General features: G+C 46.7%; 3 protein-coding genes across 5 annotated transcripts in view; 2 read left to right on the forward strand and 1 right to left on the reverse strand.

The window, feature by feature from the left end:
* Positions 1 to 42: 42 nt before the first annotated feature.
* Positions 43 to 4366, forward strand: LOC117585776. The gene is made up of 3 exons (XM_034275462.1): positions 43 to 573; positions 633 to 756; positions 817 to 4366. Exons 1-3 carry the CDS (start codon positions 230 to 232, stop codon positions 3964 to 3966), a joined length of 3618 nt encoding a protein of 1205 aa, XP_034131353.1. The 5' UTR covers positions 43 to 229; the 3' UTR covers positions 3967 to 4366.
* LOC117585775 (probable multidrug resistance-associated protein lethal(2)03659) lies at positions 4158 to 12053 on the reverse strand. 2 transcript variants are annotated; one of them, XM_034275461.1, is made up of 8 exons: positions 11876 to 12053; positions 8814 to 9040; positions 8632 to 8763; positions 8401 to 8570; positions 6501 to 8344; positions 5562 to 6447; positions 4801 to 5497; positions 4158 to 4736 (listed from the first exon to the last, which is right to left on the reverse strand). In XM_034275461.1, the coding sequence occupies exons 2-8, from the start codon at positions 8996 to 8998 to the stop codon at positions 4427 to 4429; spliced, it is 4224 nt and encodes a 1407-aa protein (XP_034131352.1). In that variant the 5' UTR covers positions 8999 to 9040; positions 11876 to 12053; the 3' UTR covers positions 4158 to 4426. The 2 variants fall into 2 exon arrangements, with proteins under 2 accessions (XP_034131352.1, XP_034131351.1); XM_034275460.1 differs by having other exon boundaries at positions 8814 to 9059.
* A 5847-nt stretch (positions 12054 to 17900) lies between these two features.
* Positions 17901 to 19383, forward strand: part of LOC117585239 (extended synaptotagmin-2) — a 9438-nt gene continuing 7955 nt past the window's right edge. The window contains exons 1-2 of one of the 2 annotated variants that reach the window (XM_034274639.1): positions 17901 to 18006; positions 18683 to 18815. In XM_034274639.1, the coding sequence (XP_034130530.1) occupies positions 18811 to 18815 (5 nt within the window). In that variant the 5' untranslated portion in view covers positions 17901 to 18006; positions 18683 to 18810. The remainder of the gene's footprint in view (positions 18007 to 18682; positions 18816 to 19383) is intronic. The other variant, XM_034274641.1, reaches the window with a different exon arrangement.

Below are 19383 nucleotides of genomic sequence, written 5' to 3' on the forward strand. Positions count from 1 at the left end.
ACAGCAGCAAGCGGCGTACGCTCCTTCTCCACAGCAGCAACAGCCAGTTCGATATGCTCCTCCTTTGCAGCAGCAGCAGCAGCAGCAGCCAGCACGTTATGCGCCTGTTCCTCTCCAACAGCAAGCACGATATCATCCGCCTCTGCAACAGCAGCAGCCAGCGGCCTTCCCTCCGCCCCATTCTTACGCTTCATATACCCAGTCTCAAGCGCCTTATCCACAACATTCCATGCAGCCAATGCAGCCATATGCCATGCCCTATCCAGCACCTCCGGCACACTCAGTGTACTCACAGCAGCAGCCAGCAATGCCTCTGCCTCTGCCTCTGCCCAGACCACCTGCCCAAAGATCATCGGCTGCGCCTTCCACGGACTCCACGGGCACATTTATGCTGCGCCAGCCAACGAACGTTCATTTCTACGATCACAACAATAAATATCATCGCTCCTACGAGGCGCCTGTCAATTCTGTGCAATTAAATGGCCCAGATCCGAGGCAACCCAATGCCATGGCTCAAGCGCTTGATGAGAATCATTTGCGGGTATTGCGAGAAGAAGAGCTGGAGCAGCTAAGGTAAGGCAATAAATAAACTTTCTAAAAAGAAAATATATTCAAAAGCAAACCACAAACAGGCAAAAGTGCGACAAACGCGGCCAGCGCGCCTTGGAGCGCGAACAAGTCAGAAGAGACTGCGCGGAATTGACCGAAAAACTGGAGGCGCTATCCCAACAGCAACCGAATTTGCTGCCCAGCGATGTGAGTGTTTAATTTTATGAACTTTCCACAGTTTCCTTTACTTAATTTCCCCATTTGCAGGACAACTTTATAGCCAATCATCGCTATGCGGATCTGGCAGCGCGACGCGAGCACAAAATGAACGAAGCCATGGAGGAGATGTTGCTGCGTCCGGCTATTGTGACCTGCCCTGAAGTGGCTGCCAAGACGACTGCTGCCAGAGCTGGTGGCAGGACCGCGAAGCTGCCCGAAGCCAATGCCATCAATTTGGGTGCACAGCCAGACAGAGCGGCGGGCTTTAAGGGCAGCTCCGAGAGCTGCTGCTCCATGCTGCTCGACTATGTGGATGATCAGAGCAAGCAGCTGCGTTCGGATCTACGCGCAGCAGAGTCCAACACCTCGAAATCCGTCAGATTAAAGAATCTGCTGGATCGTGTGGAAAAGATACGCGTGCAGCTGCTGGAGGAGCTGAAAGCAGGCGAACGATCGTCCTCACATGCGGACAAGGACAAGCAGGTACTCGATGCCATACGGCAGGAGCGGGAGGATATTCTGGCCGAAAAAGCGCGCACCCTAAACGAACGCGAAACGGAGCTGGTGCAAAAGGAAGCGCTGCTCGAGCAGCGTCTTAAAAAGTTCTACAAAGAGCAAAAGCAAAAGAAGAGCAGCGACATCGAGGTGAATGCGAGGGATAAGCCAGTGATCATCATCAAAGTCAACAGCGATGGCACTGTGAAGCAGTGTAAACCCAAACCAAAAGCCAGATCCACAGCCATCGAGGCAGCCAAGGAACCAGCCTCAACGGAGGCGCTGCCAGCCACGGAGCCGCAGCGCCAAAACTCCATTGATTCGAACTCCACAGCGTACCGCAGTCTGCCGCCAATTAGCTACAAAAATGTGGATCCGCCAGCGTCGGCAACGGAGGGGCCGCCCACTCAAGTGGATCCCATGATTGCGCACTACATCCAGCGACTGCTGGGCATGACACGTCGCTCCGTGCAGGAGCTGAGCGTGAGCAGCTCGGAAGTGCCCACGCCCGAGCCATCGATCATAAATGTATCGCGAAACATGACACCCGAAGGGAGTGTCAGCGTGGCGCAGCCAGAGGAGACTGTGGCAGACGGACTGCGCATGGAGCGTGTGCAGAACTTTATACAGGACAATCGCAGTTTTGTCAACGAGCTGGAGGACACGCTGCGCAGTCAGCAGGATAAAGAAAGCAGCATGCAGACCTTTGATAAAATATGGAACAAACGTTTGGCCAACAAGCAGCTGCCCGCGACCAAGGAGCCAGCCAAAAGGCACAAGGAGAAAGCACAACCCCGTCCCAGCAGCAGCAACCGTTCAAGTCCAACCAGAAAATCAGTTACCCTAGCTCCGCCAGCCAAGCGCACATCGCAGTCTGCGGTGGCGAGCCAGCAGCAGCCAGCTGATGGGCACATCGAACGCTATGCGCAGCTCACCGAGAACTGCACGCATCGCATAGCCGAGCTCACGGATCTGATAACCAAAGTGCGCGAGGAGAAGCAGCGACTGGTGGAGGTCACACTCACCTCGGCCAGCGAAGGCGAACGACTGTCCACGGAGTACTTGGAGCTGCCAGCCGTTCAGGAGCAGCCGCAGAAGCAGACACAGCGGGCGGCGAGATCTAGGACCATCTCTGATCGCAGTGACAACACAACGCCCTCCACCTCTGAGGCGCTGCCACTCACAAAGAACAAGTCAACAGCGGCCAGCCGAGACAGTGGCATCTCCGAGTCGCGACCCATCACAGCCTTGGGTCAGGTGCCGGCCGATGCAGAGCCAGCCGCAACCACTCATCGACGTGGCAGAGCTCCACCGGCCACCATGCGCCGCTATAGCCCACAGCTGAATGCCGATGAACTGGCACACGAACTGTCCACCATCGCAGAGGTGGAGACGCCAGGCCAATCGCATTTGGTGGCGGCCACGCCAGTGCCCAAACCGTTTCCCAATTTCGATGATTATGCGCGGGAGCTGCAGCTGGATTTGTCCCACTTGGATGCTGATCAAAGTCAGCAACTCAAGGCGGACTTCGATGAGCTCGTGCAGGCCATCAATCAGCAGTGCGGCGGCCTCAACTACCGCGAGTTTCCCAGCATCAATGCGTATCTAAGGAACGTAACGACCACCCGATTACATGTGGAGGAGACGGACCAAGCCATTGTCACAACGGGCGAGCTGATGCGACAATTGCGACTGGACAGCGTGCCCATTGAGGAGTTTCCCGATCGACGGACGTACATGCAACAGCTGCCCGCAGAGCAGAGAGAAATGATTGATACGGCCAGCCTGGAGCATAATTCCTCAGATTCGTTTGATGTGGAAAAGGAGCTGCGTCAGCGTCGCATCATCAAGTCCACGGTACGGCGTTCGGATGGCCATACAGAAGTAATCACCACGCAGGAGGTGGCCAGCAGCACGCGCCGGGAGAGCGTGCCACCCGACTCCACTGAGCCGCCCAATGAGAGCGGCATTGAGCAGCTCACGGGCAGCAGTTTGTCGCGCGAGCTGGACCATGAACTGCAGCGCATTGGCGTGCAGTGGAACACCTTGGGGCGGCAACGGCAGCGGGACAGCAGCAGCGGCGCCAGTTCCCCCGACTCGCATCCAAGTCGCTTGCGTGGCGGTCGGAGTGTCACTTCGGTCAGAGCCTCCGACCGTTCCGCCCAGGATGCCAGTCAAATTGGTCGCACGCTGAATCTGCGCGAATTTCTCACGCGCGAGCTGCTCAAGCATTGTGTGGACAGCTCGGATGATTCGCTGAAGAGCAGTTTTCTGCACTCGCTGGTGGACTCGCTTTCCCGCTCCAGTTCGCCGCAGAGCCCCAGCCTGGGTCATGGCACGGGCGCCACCACAGATCGACAAAAGACATCGACGCCGCGCGGCTCTTTCCAGACGGTGCAGGAAAAGTCTGCCAATGGCTTGACCACACAATCGGTGCCCTTGCCCTCGGCCTCCAATTCGCAATTGTTTTCGGGCGAGAGTCGCATTTCGTTGATCAATTATCCGGATGGAACGCCGCCGGTGCCATTTGGTTCAGTGCAGCAGGAGCAGAGCGGCTCCAGGGAGCAGCAGCAAAGCGGCAGCAGGGCGACACAACAGCCGCAGATTGTCCGAGCCACATCCTCCACAGATGCTCCCACACAGACAACCCTCGGGAGTTGGGAGACCAAACTGAAAGCAGCCTCCAAATCACCCAGAAAATAATTTTAGCCTCAAGGAATTTTAACACATTTTAGCCACAATTATTTAATATATTTTAATAAATTGCAAATCAAAGAAAAAACGCCAAGGGTTGGTTGGGGGCATATACAAAGTATATTTCAATATTTAATATGAGTACATTTACAACAAATGAGTGAAGTTTTATGTATGTCATGTTGCGTACATTTTTTGTGGTACATTTTCACTGGCGTTTTCTCTCTTTTTGAGTGCAGAGTTTAAACATATTTAATAACTAAATACAATACATATAAGGGCAGCACACAATCAAGACTTTTCGTTAGTCAAAAAACCTAAACTAAAGGCTAAGTACATGGAAATATGTAAATTACATACATAATATGTATGAATTAATGTAAAGCAAAGAAAAAATCATTTTGGTACGTGCAGCTGTGAGCTGTGCGGGTAAATGCGTATCACGGTGGGGTTGTCCCCCCACGGCCACTTACTCCCCCTGCTGCTGCTCATCCTGCCGCTCCCTTTGGCTCTCCCTTTGTCGCTGCATGCGCTTGAACGTATCGCTGGCCACCTTCTTCAGTCCATCCGCCTCACTGCCGGTGGCTTCAACCATTTGTCGTAGATGTCCGCGTGACTTTTTGAGCAGCAAGTGGGGCACATCAAACTCCACAGCTGTGCCGGCATCCATGACAATTATGCGATCCGAATCCATGACTGTGTGCAGCCGATGGGCAACCGTGAGCACAGTGCACTGCTGGAACTTAACCCGAATGGTGCGTTGGATGAGGGCATCAGTTCTGGGTAGAGAAAATAAATGCTGAATAAACCAAAACAACTGGGAGAACAGCTTGCAGCACTCACTGTGGATCCACATTGGCTGTGGCCTCATCCAGCACCAGCACCTTGTTGTTCCTCAGTATGGCCCGTGCGAGACACAGCAGCTGTCGCTGACCCACGCTAAAGTTGCTGCCACGCTCCGTGACCATGTAGTCCAGTCCAGGTATGGCGCCACGCAGCTCCACATCCTCCAGCGCGTGCCACAACTCAGCGTCCGTGTAGCGCTCAAAGGGATCCAAATTATAGCGAATGGTGGCCGAGAACAACACCGGATCTTGGGGTATAATCGAGATGCGCGTGCGCAGAATCTCCAACGAAATGCTGCCCGTATCTATGCCATCGATATAGATCCCACCCTCGATGTGTGCCAGTCGAAAGAGCGCGCCAATTAGCGAGGATTTGCCAGCGCCTGTGCGTCCCACAATGCCCACCTTCCAGCCCGCTTCGATGGTGAGGCTGAGCTGCTTGAGCACCGGCGAGCCATTCGGATCGTAGCGACAGCTCATGTCACGCAGCTCCACCTGCCCATGGCTGGGCCACTGTGCGGGTGGCTCCTTCTCACTTACAGCCGGTTCCTGCTCGAGTTCGGTGTACTGCAGAACACGCTCCACGCTGGTCATTTGCTGCAGCGATTCGGCCACCTGTCGTACGCCATACTGCACCATGCCCGTGAGTATCATGGCCTGGGAAATGGCCAGGCCCACATTGCCGCTGTAAGTGGCTGAGAAAAATCAAGAGAAAGCTGTCAAGAAAATGTCAACAAAGGCGCTCGGCCTGGTACTCACATTCATTGCTGATAATAAAGCTAAAGGTGACCGTCGTGAGGAAGACACAACTGACGCAGTCCAGCCACAGACCCAGCGCTGTATTCACCGCCATCGTGAGCTGCCAAACGCTGCTGTGCACATCCTGCAGCAGATCAAACTCCTTGGCCACCACATCCTGCAGCTGTCGCGAGCGTATGATGGCCAGTCCGGACAGCGATGAACTCAAGTGTGAGAAGACAGGACTGCGGCAAATGCCCTCCAATCGCTTCAAATCCTGCGATGGTCGCAGGTACAGCTTCAGAATGAGCATATCGATCACGGCCACCACAAGCATGGCAGCCATCAGCACCGGGTTGACCACAGAGATGACAATTAGGATGCCAAACATGACCAAGGCAATCTGTATAAAGTCCATCATGGCACGCGGCAGCAGCTCATCAATGGCGCCCATATCCTTGGAGAAGCGATTCAAAATTCTGCCCGATGGATTCGTGTCGAAGAACCGCATTGTGGCATGCAAAATGCAGCCAAACATGCGATCATGCAGCACCTTGGACGCGTGCATGCAGGTTTTAAAGAACAAAAACCCACGAAAAGTGGTCATAATGACGACAGCAATGATGAGACCACCGTAGATGTACATGCACTCGAAGGTGGTGAAGCTGGTGGGTTCGCCGAGCGTACGCTGATGCTCCTGCTGTGTCCAGATGTTCGAGAAGAAGTCCGAGCTGCTGCACACCACCTGTGACATCAGCATGACGAAAACCATAAAGCTAAAGCTCAGGAAAGTGCTGCCCGCATGGAAATACTCGTACCACACGCGCGGCGAGATGCCACCCGAGGCCTGCGCCTCCGCCAAATCATCCTCATCCTGATCCAAGTCCGTTTGATCGCTGCTGTTTAGCTGTGGAATGGAGCATTAGCTGTGGCAACCTTTGCTTGTGGACTTCTACTCACCGATTTGCTGCCATGCGTGGAGTTGCTTTGTTTCCGCAACGGCTGATAGCCATCGCGCACGCCATCGATGTAGGGTATGTCCTCATCCTCATCCTCCAGCTCATGGCCACTGATCGTGGGCGATGATGTGTTCAGTCTGCTGCTAGTCTCTGTCTCATCCTCTTTGGGTCGCTCCAGCAGCTTGCCAAAGTCCAGTTCGCTGTTGATCAGCTCCTCATAGGTGCCCTTCCTCAGTATCCGTCCCTGATCCACAATGACAATCACGTCCGCCTCGGCCAGAAAGTGCACCTGATGCGTGACCAGCACACGCGTGGCCTTCTGTTGTGCCAAGCGTCCGCGTGGTCCTATGACCTCATCGAACAAATGTCGTCCCACATGCGCATCCACAGCGCTAAGTGGATCATCCAGCAGGTAGATCGAGGCGGGTTTGTACACTGCACGAGCCAAGCTTATGCGCGCACGCTGGCCACCCGAGAGCGAGGCGCCACGCTCCCCCACCACCGTCTTGTCGCCGTTGGCCAGCTGCTGAAAGTCCGTGGTGAGCGCACAACAACGTGCCACCTCCTGATAGCGCTTCCGCTCGTACTCCTCTCCGAAGAGTATATTCTTGCGCACGGTGCCCGTGAAGAGCCACGGCTCCTGGGCGGCATATGAGAGATCCCCTTGGATGACGACGCCACCATCAATGATTGGCAGCTCGCCCAGCAGCAGCTGCAGCAGCGAGCTCTTGCCAGCTCCAACAGTACCAATTACGGCGCAGAGTTGACCCTTTTCGATTTGCAGATTGATGCCTTGGAGCGTGCGCTGTGCCAGCGGCTTCTCAATGTCCCAACTGGCATTGATGTCCTTGAGGATGACAGCCCGCGTATCGCCACCCTCCCGATTCTGCTTGTGCGTCAATCCGTGTGTTTTCTCATCGCGTCCCTCCAGCTGTAGATAGTCCTGTATGCGCCGCAGCGAGACCAATGCTTCGGCACCGAAACTAATGGCAAGGGGATACCAAATGGCAGCCACCAGCTGCAGAATGTTATAGTAGCTGGCCGCGGAGAACACAAAGTCCGCGGTGATGGGCTGACCCATGAGAGCAGCTGCTGCTAGGGTGATGTAGAGTGTGGAACGCTCCGTGAACACCATGGTGCTGAGGTAGAAGCCACGCAGGTACGATGCATAGCGTATCTGTTGGATCTCGCTGCGTCGCGCCTCAGCGACGACTGCCTGAAAGGGTCGCTCCCAGGCATACATCTTGATCACCTGTATGCCCTGCACCAGCTCATTCATGATGCCCACACGTGCGTCCGTGCGCTCTGCAATCCGCATCCTCAACACAGACGTCAGCTTGCTGAGCGCCGTCTGCACGGGTATGGTCTTCAACAGCAATCCAATGACACCCACCAGCGCCGGGATGCCAATGCGCAGCCAAATGAGGTAACACGTGAGCACCGCCTGCATGGGCATTATCCATATCCAGTGCATAAATATGAAGCCATAATCCAAACGATTTACATCGTTCGAGAGCAGATTGATGAGGTAACCCGCTGGCGTCTGACCCGCCGTCTTCATGGAGAGTCTGAGTGTCTTGCGATAGATCAGCGAGCAGCAGGCAATGCGCATGCGTGCGCCCATCAGCCGCTGACGCAGATCCACATGATGCAGCAGAAAGCAGCCAAAGAGCGTAGAGCCCACAAGCACACAGCCCAGACTGTAGGCATCATTCCAAACGTAGTCAGTGGCCTGCTCGAAGCTATTACGCAGAACGCTGGCATTGCTGGGGTAAGACTCCGCGTTGGAGAGTTGTATGTACTCCTTGCTGACATCACCTTCGCTTATGGCATTGGGGGAATTAGCTGCAAGTAAATTTGATTTATGCTAAAGCTGCAACTTCGAACTTCGAGCTGCTTACCTTCGCTGCCTGTGCCGCTTAGATCTGCCACAGCCTTGGCCACCGTGCCTATGGCGCGTGCAGTTCTATTCAGCGTCTCAGTTAAAGATAATTCCTTGACGCCTGCGACCGGATCTGGCAGCTTTTGAAACTGCAGCAATAACTGTGCCAGTACCGCGGGTATGAGGGTTCTAAAAGGGGTGCAAAAAAAGATTAAATAACATACAAAATCTGGCATTTTCTTTCACTCACTTGATCACTATATAAATCAAGCAAATAAGTCCATTAACGATCGTGGGACCCAGAAAGCACCGAAATAAAGCATTCCTGAGACGCGGCTTCTTGGATTTGCGATGTGCACGCTCCACCTCCTTGTACCACTCACTAAAAGAGAGTTTCAGTGTGATTTAAGCGAACATTAAGCAGCCACTTACTCCTCCAAACGATCGCCCAGCTGCTCCGAGTGATCCTCCTCAAGGCACTCCGTTAGATCATCTGTGTTTAGGCCGCGACGAGATCCTCGGTAGAGCAATGGCAGCGCCCATACAAATATCAACTGTGAGAAGATATTTGCACCATGACGCGGATTTTTACGTTCCGGCTTTGGACTGCTATCCATATTATCATGTGGCTTGCTGCTTCAGCGTGTCTGCGCTTCCACCTGTGGCGACAATCAGAAACTAAACTCATGTTAAACATAAAAGAAAAAAACGTCTGCGATTTTCATTCCAGCGTGCACGATTCTGATAAGGCAATCAGCAGGCTGCAAGTAATACCCTATAGGATGATATATTATTGTATTATATGCTGTGCCAAGTGCTACGCTGATCTGTTCTGTGCTCTGGTTGCTTATCAGCTACGACCTTGAGCAATAACTTATAACCCAATTAGTAAGGGATTACATTATAGCAAAGATTATGTGCACTCGGTACGCAGTTATCATTGAATTTTTGTAAGTAAAACGAGTTGAAAATGCCAATATTTTAGCACTTAATCGGTTCAGACACACTTGGTAATCTCAACCGGTTTAAATCCAGTTTTAATAATAAACAAAAGGCAAAACTCCGCGCACAGCAACAGTGGCTTTGGGAACACTTAGCTGCCACTTGTAGATTGATTTCATTTACATGAAAAGTTTTTACTATGATAAGCCTAGAACATGGATATAACAGCAGCACATGGCTGTAAAGACAAAGCTGTGGAAAATGTATAAATAAAACCAAAACAGACTCAGAAAGAGTGGAAAATTAATACATTTAGGAGTCACTTCTGTCACTTATCAGGGTTAAGTGAAACCTTAATTAAAAACTTAAATCCATACTTTAAACACAGAAAAGATCGAAGAAGCTAAAGTTGTGTATTTATTATGGCGATTCTCACAGTAAACATGCCCAGGAATTAGAAAAGCAATAGGTATGAATGCATTGCCTTTTTTCTTACTCAAGATATGGTATGATTAGACTCTGAATTGGATTAATAAATGATCGTAGGCATGATCCATCTTCGACAGACATATCCCTTCCTTAAAGTTTCCCAAAATACCTCCCACTCTTCCCACAACATTATGACCCATTGTAAGATAATTCTTCACAATTCTTCATCCAAGATAATACCAATTCAGCAAGAAATACGCATACTACGAGCACGAACGTGCACCTTAAAAAGACAAGACAAAACGAACTTTGCTCAGCATAAACCCACACAGATACACACTCTTCTCTCTTCAGATGAGAGGGTCAGTCACACCGTTTGATATCGGTCATTAGCTTTGAGCCATGTTTATTTGCATTGTCTGTAACTGATAGCATGCGACACGAAGATCGTAAATCAAAACGCATTTTGAGACACGTACGTGGACGTGTGCGAGTACTCATCCCTCAATGCTACACCATGGCAATAATCATAATTTTTATGAATTGGTAAGCAAAAGTCCAGAGACCTGCACAAGATAAGCCACACACACCAGACTGAGTTTTGTTTTCTATTGCTTTTGGGAAGGTCATAAGCCAAGGTGCCATGTGCCAGACTACACACACAGTTTGACCCACTTTTTGGTCAACGGAAATTTCACTTTTTGCATGGAAAGTTTTCCCATGATAGCCTGACGAGGAAAAGTTTCAAACATTGCAAGTTCTCAGCTAACAGTGTTGTTCCAGTAAATTAAAGTGAGGCAACATCAACCATTTATGAGGGCTAGGCCTTGTGGCAGTGGAATCTTCCTATTTCACTTGATAGTTCTTAATTGTTCGAGTGAATGCTATCCAATCAATGGCTTTTAATTTACGTAAATAGAAATTCATTGAATTTTCTGTCCGTCACTGCGCTCGAGCTAAACCCACATAATGAGTGCGATTAATTAAGTAATTAGAATTATCTGGCAGCGCTCAAAGAAATGATAAAATGAGCGCTAGTTGGCCCACATATTTTTTGTTATATATATACTATGTATATGTACATGTACCCCCAATGTATGTTCGTTTTAACAGTTGATTAGAATGCGCGTCAGCCGGCTAAAGGGTGTGTATTTTATTCATTAGATTAGTTTAGGTTAGGTTAGGTAGAAATGCCTGACTTTTGAAGGTACTTGGCTATGAAGTGTTCTTCCTTTTAGTTTCATTTATACATTTATTGCAGATATTAATTATATATTTTCACTTTAAATCTACGATCAGATTTAATCTCTTTGTCATTTTTTGCACATTTGCAGACCACGTTTTCCACAACTAAATTCTAGGCTTTGCTTCTCTCTCCCTTCACTTCGCTTCTCTCCCAGCTCGTTTTACAGTTAGCTTGCTGCTGTGCGCAACAGTTGTGCTCCTACCCATTCACTCAATTTACCGTTTCACATATCAGACGCAAAGATTTCAATCGAAATGAAATACAAACAGCGACTCACAATGGCAGTGCAATTACGAGCACCCGTACTCGTATTATTGATAACTTTTCGGCAAAAACTTTTGCTGCTGCTATTGCTGTGAAAACAAAAACCAACTGTAAAAACAGTGATTAATTTTTGTTTTACCGGCACAGCCACTTGTACTCGTACACACACACATACAGAAAGGCAAACGGTATCGGCGAAACTCGCAGCCGAAACCCGCGCAGGCAAACAAGTGGTTGCCTGACAGAAGTTGCTCGCGGGGGAGGGGATAACCGGCATGGCACTGCAAATTCTTTCACTGTTGCACTCTCCCTCATGGGAGCATAACCAAATTAAATAACGGTTAATGACGTAAAACCAAAAGGGAGACGGCGACACAGACAGACAGCATATTGGTGGACGATTCAGTGGAAGGGGTGGGGAAGCAGCAAGCACCAAAAGCCAAGTGCTCACACAGTCTCACACACACGCACACAGTATGTATTTTTATGCCATTTATTACGCGAACGACAGACAGCGAGAAAGAGAGAGAGAGAGACAATTGCCGGGCGGGCAAAAAGGGCGACAAACTGAATTAATTCACTTTAAAATTAAACAAATCATCAGAGCACTTACAAGCACTACTCCAGCATTAATTATTTTCCACTGCTGTGTGATTTGTCTGCCACTCCGAAGCAGTCAACACGTGCAGAATTACCCACAAAAAAAAGAAGGAACGAAACTGAACGGCAGACACGAACGAACGAACGAACGAACGAAAACACAACCGACTCAATGCACTGGCCGTAACGGAATGCTCCAAGCTTCATGTTTGGTATACTGAATGGCAGTGAAAGAGAGAGAGAGAGAGAGAGAGAGAATGATGGGGAGAGAGCACTGAAAGTTTGAGAACAAGCTTACACTGTACTACAGGGTTTTTATTTAAAATGTAAATTAGCTTTAGAATATTGCGATTTATGGCTGTCGAATTTTCGACTAGAGTTTAATTTTATTTGCATTTGCATAAACTTTCTTTGTAGATTTATTGTTATAAAGTTTTATGTATTGATTTTTAAAATGGTAAAGAAAGTCAAACTCAGCGCTAATTGTTTTTAGACCAGTTTGGGAAGACTAACATACAACAAAATATAATATTATTTTAATATTTAAGACTAAAGATTGCACAGAGAATTTTCTGAATTTATTATGAATTTTTATTTGTATTTTCTAGATTTTGTTTGGTCTGAGATAATTTTGTAGTCCAAGTATTAATAGCTGTATTATTAATCCTTAAATCCTACAAGCAGATTAACAGATATTGTTTGAAGAAAATGCTCATTGAATTTAAGGCCGTTTGGCACTATAATATCCACGAAACGATCAAAAGATTTAACGGATTTAATTTGTTTTCACAGCTGCGATACTCTACAAAATTCAATCTCCACAAACACTTTAATCGAAAGAGAGAGAGAGAGACAGAGATACGCAGCTTTTTTACTGCCAGAGAGCTAGCTAAAGCTTTTTACATGTCATGTAAAAGCTTGCATAAGACATTTACATTGTGAGATCGATTTGTTTATTTAAAGTACAAATAAAATGCAATTTATATGAATAAAGTTATAATTATTACAAACAAATCGGCCTGAGCATCATGCAATGATTAAAATTGCAACCAACATCTGCAAAAATATTTCTTTACTCGGACTGTTGCTTTAGCCCACTTAAATGACGGGAGGCGTTGTATGTACTCCACCCCCTTGCAGCGCCTGTGTAAACACACACTGCAACAGTTGTTCTATTTTGGCGCCAAAAATAGCTGAGAACGTAAACAAAAGTCTAGCAAAGGTACAAAAACACTCTAGCTGAAAGCTCGCTCTTGCACTCATTCTGCCACGCTCTCTCCCTGTCTCGCATTCACGTCTGCCACAGGATGTAGGTCAAACACAGCGTATGAGTGATATGGCGTAGGCAACGTGAATTTCGCTTTCACCTTGCCGCATATTTAGTTGTGCGAGTCGCGTACAAGCGTCAACTCCTTTTGCGGAAAATGTGAGATCCACCAAAAGCGGAAAAGTCTTTTCTTTGCTGCTGTAAGGGAAAATTCGCGCGCGACTTTTATCGAATCAATATTGCGACTTGTGTGCTGTGCTGTGTGCCGGGGTGAACACTTCGAATTTATTTTTGGCAACCCATTGACATTGGTTACACTTCGGCGGACAGTCGCATAGACACAGGCAAGTGACTCTCAAACTGGCTGCAAGCTAGGGCGAGCAACAGCATTAAGAATGCAAAAGTCCTAAGTGGGGTGCACAGTGGGGGAGTCCCACCTGCGAAATGGTCTCTAGCTCTAATCGCGCCTCCAGAGACACGGCCATCTCGCATCTCATTGGTTGCAAAGGGGAGTTCTGTGTCCATTTTGCCATGGAAATTCGCCACACATACGAGTACTCATGCCAGTGCTCTGTGTCACACAGAAATAAAGGTAAAAGCTGAAACGCAATGTCAAGTTGCGGCATGAACTGTCACCAGGCAGGCGGCAGTACCGAGCAGGCATTTGAAATATTTATGAAAAGCAGAGCGTTTCCATGAATCCTTCAACATTTTTTGTGCTGCGGCTGTTGTGTTCCCCGCTTTACTTTTTGGTCTCCATCTCTTCTTCGCACTCAACATCAAGGGTAATTAAAATGTGGACACATTAGAGCGGCTCGGGGTCTGGTGGTTGGCCACAAAACAAAACAGCACCCACTCTGCCAACAGCAGAGACATTTTTCACTCCTGCCACTGCTCCTGCTCCTTCTACTCCTCCTGCTGCTGCTCCTTAAAGCTGGTGACAAGTCGAGTTGAAAAATAAGTTTCGTGTTTGAGTTTTTGGTAAAGTTTGTCCTCTAGAGAGGAAAAATCATGTGAAAAATAAAATGTGGCGCTTTTTCTCTTACCCATATGATGGGGTGACATAAGAGGGGTGGCAGAGGGTAGAAAGAGTGATGATAGAGGGAAGATAAAGGGGAGATGGAGAGCAGGATGGACGCCTTGTTAGGCGCTTCAAAGAGACAAATTTAAGCTGCAAAACTTTTTAGTGACAGTGTTTCAATAGAGTTGGAGCAAAGGGAAGTTCAGCCTAGGGGATTATTTGAATAAGAGTATTAATGTAACGTTGTTAATGTCTTAAATCTTGCCTAAAATATGCCCCAAAGTAAACAGATTCTTAGCTACAAGAAATGTACCCAAAATGTTTAACAGAGAGAAAAAATCCATACATACTAAAACGGCGAAGTAATTGCGTATTTACGTGCATTTTTTTCCCTTTCGAAATACTCCAACATGACAATCGTTGACCCCACTGAACTGCCTTAATGATGTTGCTTTGGCTTCCAAAGTTTCCTTTTTTTCCTTTGTTTTTTACTGCCTCAATCAACGATTTCCGTGCGTGTTACCCTATTTCGTTATTTTGTGCCGAGACTTGTCGGCATTTCAGGGGCAATAACCAACACACACAAAAAGGAATCACCCCAACCCTTGTGTATAATTCATAAGGCCAGAGACATTCCCTTACAACCCATGTGTACTGCTGGTCAGTAGAGAGTGCCGGCCAATGTCAAGTTTGCTTTGGACTGATATCAAAGCCCAATAATGGCCCACTCGCCAGGGAGGCAAAAACTTAATGGAAATGGATAAACTGTGTGGCAAAACTTTACTATGCAGTCAGTCGTCGTAGTGTGCTTGTAGTGCTGCTTCTATTTCAGTTATTTTATATGTATCCCAGCGGCCATTTTACGTGCACATCATCTGCATATGTGTAACAACCTTTGCCAAGGAGTCTTTTGGCAAAAAACCTTTTTCCCGAACAAGAATTTTGGGCCCTTGGGGAGGTCTGGCTGAAACGTGATTCATTCAAGTGATTAGAATTTAACGAGTAAATTAAAGGTCTCTGCCATAACTGGCACTGGCAAAACTACGCTTCAGGCACACTGTTTTTAAGAGTCATTTAATTGTTCGTTCTCGCTAAAGTGAGTCATTTGGGTGTGAAATCTAAGATGAGAAATGGTGGCACACATCTTTCAATCAATAAAACGCACAACTTGAAATCACAAACTAAACTTTCTGCTCTAGAATTTCCTATTGACAAGACCTTGCATTACCCGTTGAGCTTAATTCAATTCTGACCTCATTTGCTTGCTCTTCAATGTATCTATTCCCCCAGCACATTGGCCTGCAATCAAAGATGCTTCCTCTGGCTGCTGGTCCACTGTCTTACCTTCGGTGGGCCGGGCCCTGCCCTGAGCTCCCTTTCGACTTGCTCCATAAATCAAAGGCAAATGTGACGCAATTTTCTTGCTACATTCCCATGATGCTACGGACAAACTAAACAGAAAGAAAATATTTCCAATTTGTTTACATTGTGCGCTCAATAAAAGCCAAGGCGGCTGTGACCCTGTGACCTGTTTGATGGGCTGGAAATTGTCACAGTTTAGTTTTGAATTTGGTTTTACGGCAGAGTCATAAAGACACACCAGCCAAACCCACCCAAAGGGGGTGCCAGAGTGGTTCCCTGATAAAATCAGAGCTTGGCAAAATACAATATTTATAGAGCAATTAAATGAAGACGCAAAGCAGACACCGCAAAGGATGTAGCCAGGACATGCAGCAAATAAGTTAACATATTTCCCCCGCGGCTGACAATGTTTCTCATTAACAATTGAGTGGGAGTTGAGCTGAGTTGATTCGTAATTGAGAAACAACTGAGGATAAGCCACGGATGCGGATAATTGACAAGCGAGTACCCGCATCCGGCAATCCGGCAATCCGACAACCCGACAACTCTTGGCTGCAATTTGCCTGGAAAACCCCCGCACGTGTCCTTCAGTGAAGCTCTTTTGCTTCCTTGCATTCCATGCCCTGCAGTCAGACATTTTCTGTGTGTATGTGTGTGTGGGCAGGTGGCTGGTTGAGTGTGCTAAGTGCTGTGTGTGTTGAAGGCCATATTCAAGAGACTCTTTTTGCTGCTAATTTGCTCTTTGCCTATAAAGGAAACATCCTCAAGTGCAAGGACTTGCGCTTATTTTATTGGTGTTTTTGCTGGAAAAAGGGAATGTTTTCCAGCACAAATTTAACAGGCAAGAGTGCCGTTCCCTCTCAGTGAAAGTTTTACATTTTTTACGCTCATAAAAACGTTTAAACATTTATATTTTATGGGGCATGGTCAAGTATTTAGGTGTTCAAGGAGGGGAAAATATGTCAGGCAATTTTAATATTTACTCCTACGCTATCATAATTTACCGAAGCCAATTGATTTGCTATGAAAAAGTAGAAACTGTAAGAATATTTTCATATTTATATTACAGATAATTCCAAAAGACTTATTTAGTTCTTTTAATTTGTTTGTATGGACACCTTGGTATAAATCAAAGTGCACAATATTTATTTTGCAATTTTTGTATTAAAACAATTAATAATCAATTTTCTCACATTAATAAAATGTGTCCACAAAAGTTTTATTGATAGGATAATTATTGCAAATAGCATAAAATAATATGCTTTCAGTTCGGAAGCATTTAATTCCTCTCCGTAAGTATTTGCAATTTATTTATGCATAATTTCCATATTCTTCTCTTCGGAATTGTCAATGCATCATTTTCAGCACAGAGGCTGCTGCCTAGGGCCACATTCTTGCCTGCCATACGTTTCATTTCATTGAGTTATCACACATCCTTTGTTGGCGCATATTTTTACGTCGGAATGTTGACCACATAGTTGCTCTCTGTGCCTCACCGTATCCACATAGTTGCTTTCTGCCACATTGTATGCCTTTTCAATTTCACCCTATGCTACCACTATGCTACCCACTTTGTGTGCCCTTCGATATCCCATTGTGGCATTAAAAATGCATATGCCACGATTATTACACATACCTCACGTGCCACAGCTCCATTTGATATTTATGAAAAAGTTTCAAAAGGGAGGGAGACAGCGTGGAGATGAGAGTGAGAGAATTACCAACAAAAAAAGTACCGCTTAATCCTTATACATGAGTGCACACAGAACTGAAAATTAGTGCGGCTGTGTGCGTCACGGCACCCGCACCAGGTCGCCACAGTGGCTCCCAAACTGCTGGCTAATTACACGACACACAGGGAGCGATGCCAAAGATTATATTGCAGCCTAAGAGGAAGCCCAGACCATTGCCCAGCAGCAATAACAATTACGGCACTACTTGGACACAGGATCTAGGCATTCAAATCTCATTACACTGTCGAACAAAAGAACAGAACAACGGAAACAAAGCCATTTAGAGCACTACTCCTTTTGTGGCACTTGTAGTTTGATTTCATAATTAATTGTTGGCAATGATAATGATGCTCAACCAGGCTGCACAGTGATGGATGCCCAGGCCACTGCTGGGGCTTTCAATGGCGCCAACAAGCCTGCCTGCCTGCCTGTCTGTCACCCTCCACTGTAAATCCACACTGGCAGGCAGGCAGGCAGGCAGGCAGGCAGGCAGGCAAGCCAGCTCCACTGTGTGTGTGGCGTCACGGAGCTTTTTACACGCGAAATGCGCAGAGCTTTCGCTCAAAACTCAAAGTGTCTGCCCCACTGCTCTGCTCTGCTCTGCTGGTGTTCTGCTGTGATGATGCTCAGCGAATTGAATTCAATTCGAAAACACCGCTCACAATGAAAAGACGCTGAGAAAATCGCACGGCACAGACACTTGAATAAAAATTGAAAATAAATTGAAGGTCCATATAAACATTTCAGTTGATTCTTTTTGGGTGCGTAAAAAACAAAGTTGTAGCTTTTTGCTGCCCCTTTTGGATGTGTAATCAGAATGTGGTTTCGGTTTTGAAACAATTTGTGTGTGCTATTTCGCTGTAATTTAGAAGTTGATAAAAATATTCAACAATTTGTTGCCGATACGGGCAACTAAATACATACAAATTTAATGTACTACATACTCGTGTGTATGGCAGAGTCGGGGGAATTTGTTATGCCCCCGAGTATGTGTATGCAAATTGTTGAATATATTTCTTTTTGTTTCGGTAAAAGAATTTTTGCTACGCAAACATAGACAAAGATATGGCTGTATAATATATTGGATGTGCTCGCTCTTGTTCATAGGAAAATGCATAAATTTGACAGAAAATTTCACTGGGAAAGGGTTGCTGGAGAGCATAAATAAATAAAAGAAATGTGAAAATTCAACAGAAGAATTTGGAAAATATATAAAAATGTGCGGCATGCTTGGATATTTTTAGCAGCAATCAATTTAAAAATACAAGTAAAAAGTGTAGCAAAATAACACAAAAACAGACAACATTCAATACATCAAATTCAATTTTTATTTATTTATGCATTCCATTTATGGGTTCTGCCATCACGAAAGCATTTTCGCCTGACTGACCTTCATCCAGCAATTGCCTTAATTGAACACCGAATTCTTTGTTTCAGATGCACGCATAAATCTTCTGTCCACAAACAACAGAACATAAATAACTTACGCACATAAAAAACAATACAAAAACACACAAATTAAAACGAGTAAATGCGAACAACACCCCCAACATAGAGCCGCAACGATGAGGTGATGCAACAAATTAATTGAAATTATATTTATTTATTTATTATTTATTTATGCGTATTACATACACTGAGCACATGGCTCACACACACACACTTACACTCAATCGTACATTTGTTTCATATAAAAAAATCATCAACAACATTCACGACAACATCCACGACGACGTCATCAGTAAGAAACCTGAACGGCAAGCGAAATTTCAGCTGTGCACAACACAAAAAAACAAGCTATTAGTAAGCAAGTGCCTTTAGGTACGACTTAAAGATACCTTTATGCTAAAATATAAATGGAAAAATACTAGGAAATTATTTAAAACTCACTTTTGGGATTGAAAGTATTTCCAATTCAAGAAGAAAGATATTTAGTATGTTCCATAATCTTCCTTCCATTTACTGAATCACATTCTAAACAACAAGCCCTAGCTCTCTACGCTTACGGGGTAAAATGACAACATTTCTGGTTCAAGTTCTTGGCAATGGGAAGTGAGTCTCCTCCTCTTTCCATTCCGAAGGCAGACAGCTTTGGGCTCGACTTGAAATCAGTCGCTGTGGCTCTCCCAGCTGCCTGC

Source organism: Drosophila guanche, unplaced genomic scaffold (assembly GCF_900245975.1).
Source record: "Drosophila guanche unplaced genomic scaffold, DGUA_6, whole genome shotgun sequence".
Taxonomy (NCBI): Eukaryota; Metazoa; Arthropoda; class Insecta; order Diptera; family Drosophilidae; genus Drosophila; species Drosophila guanche.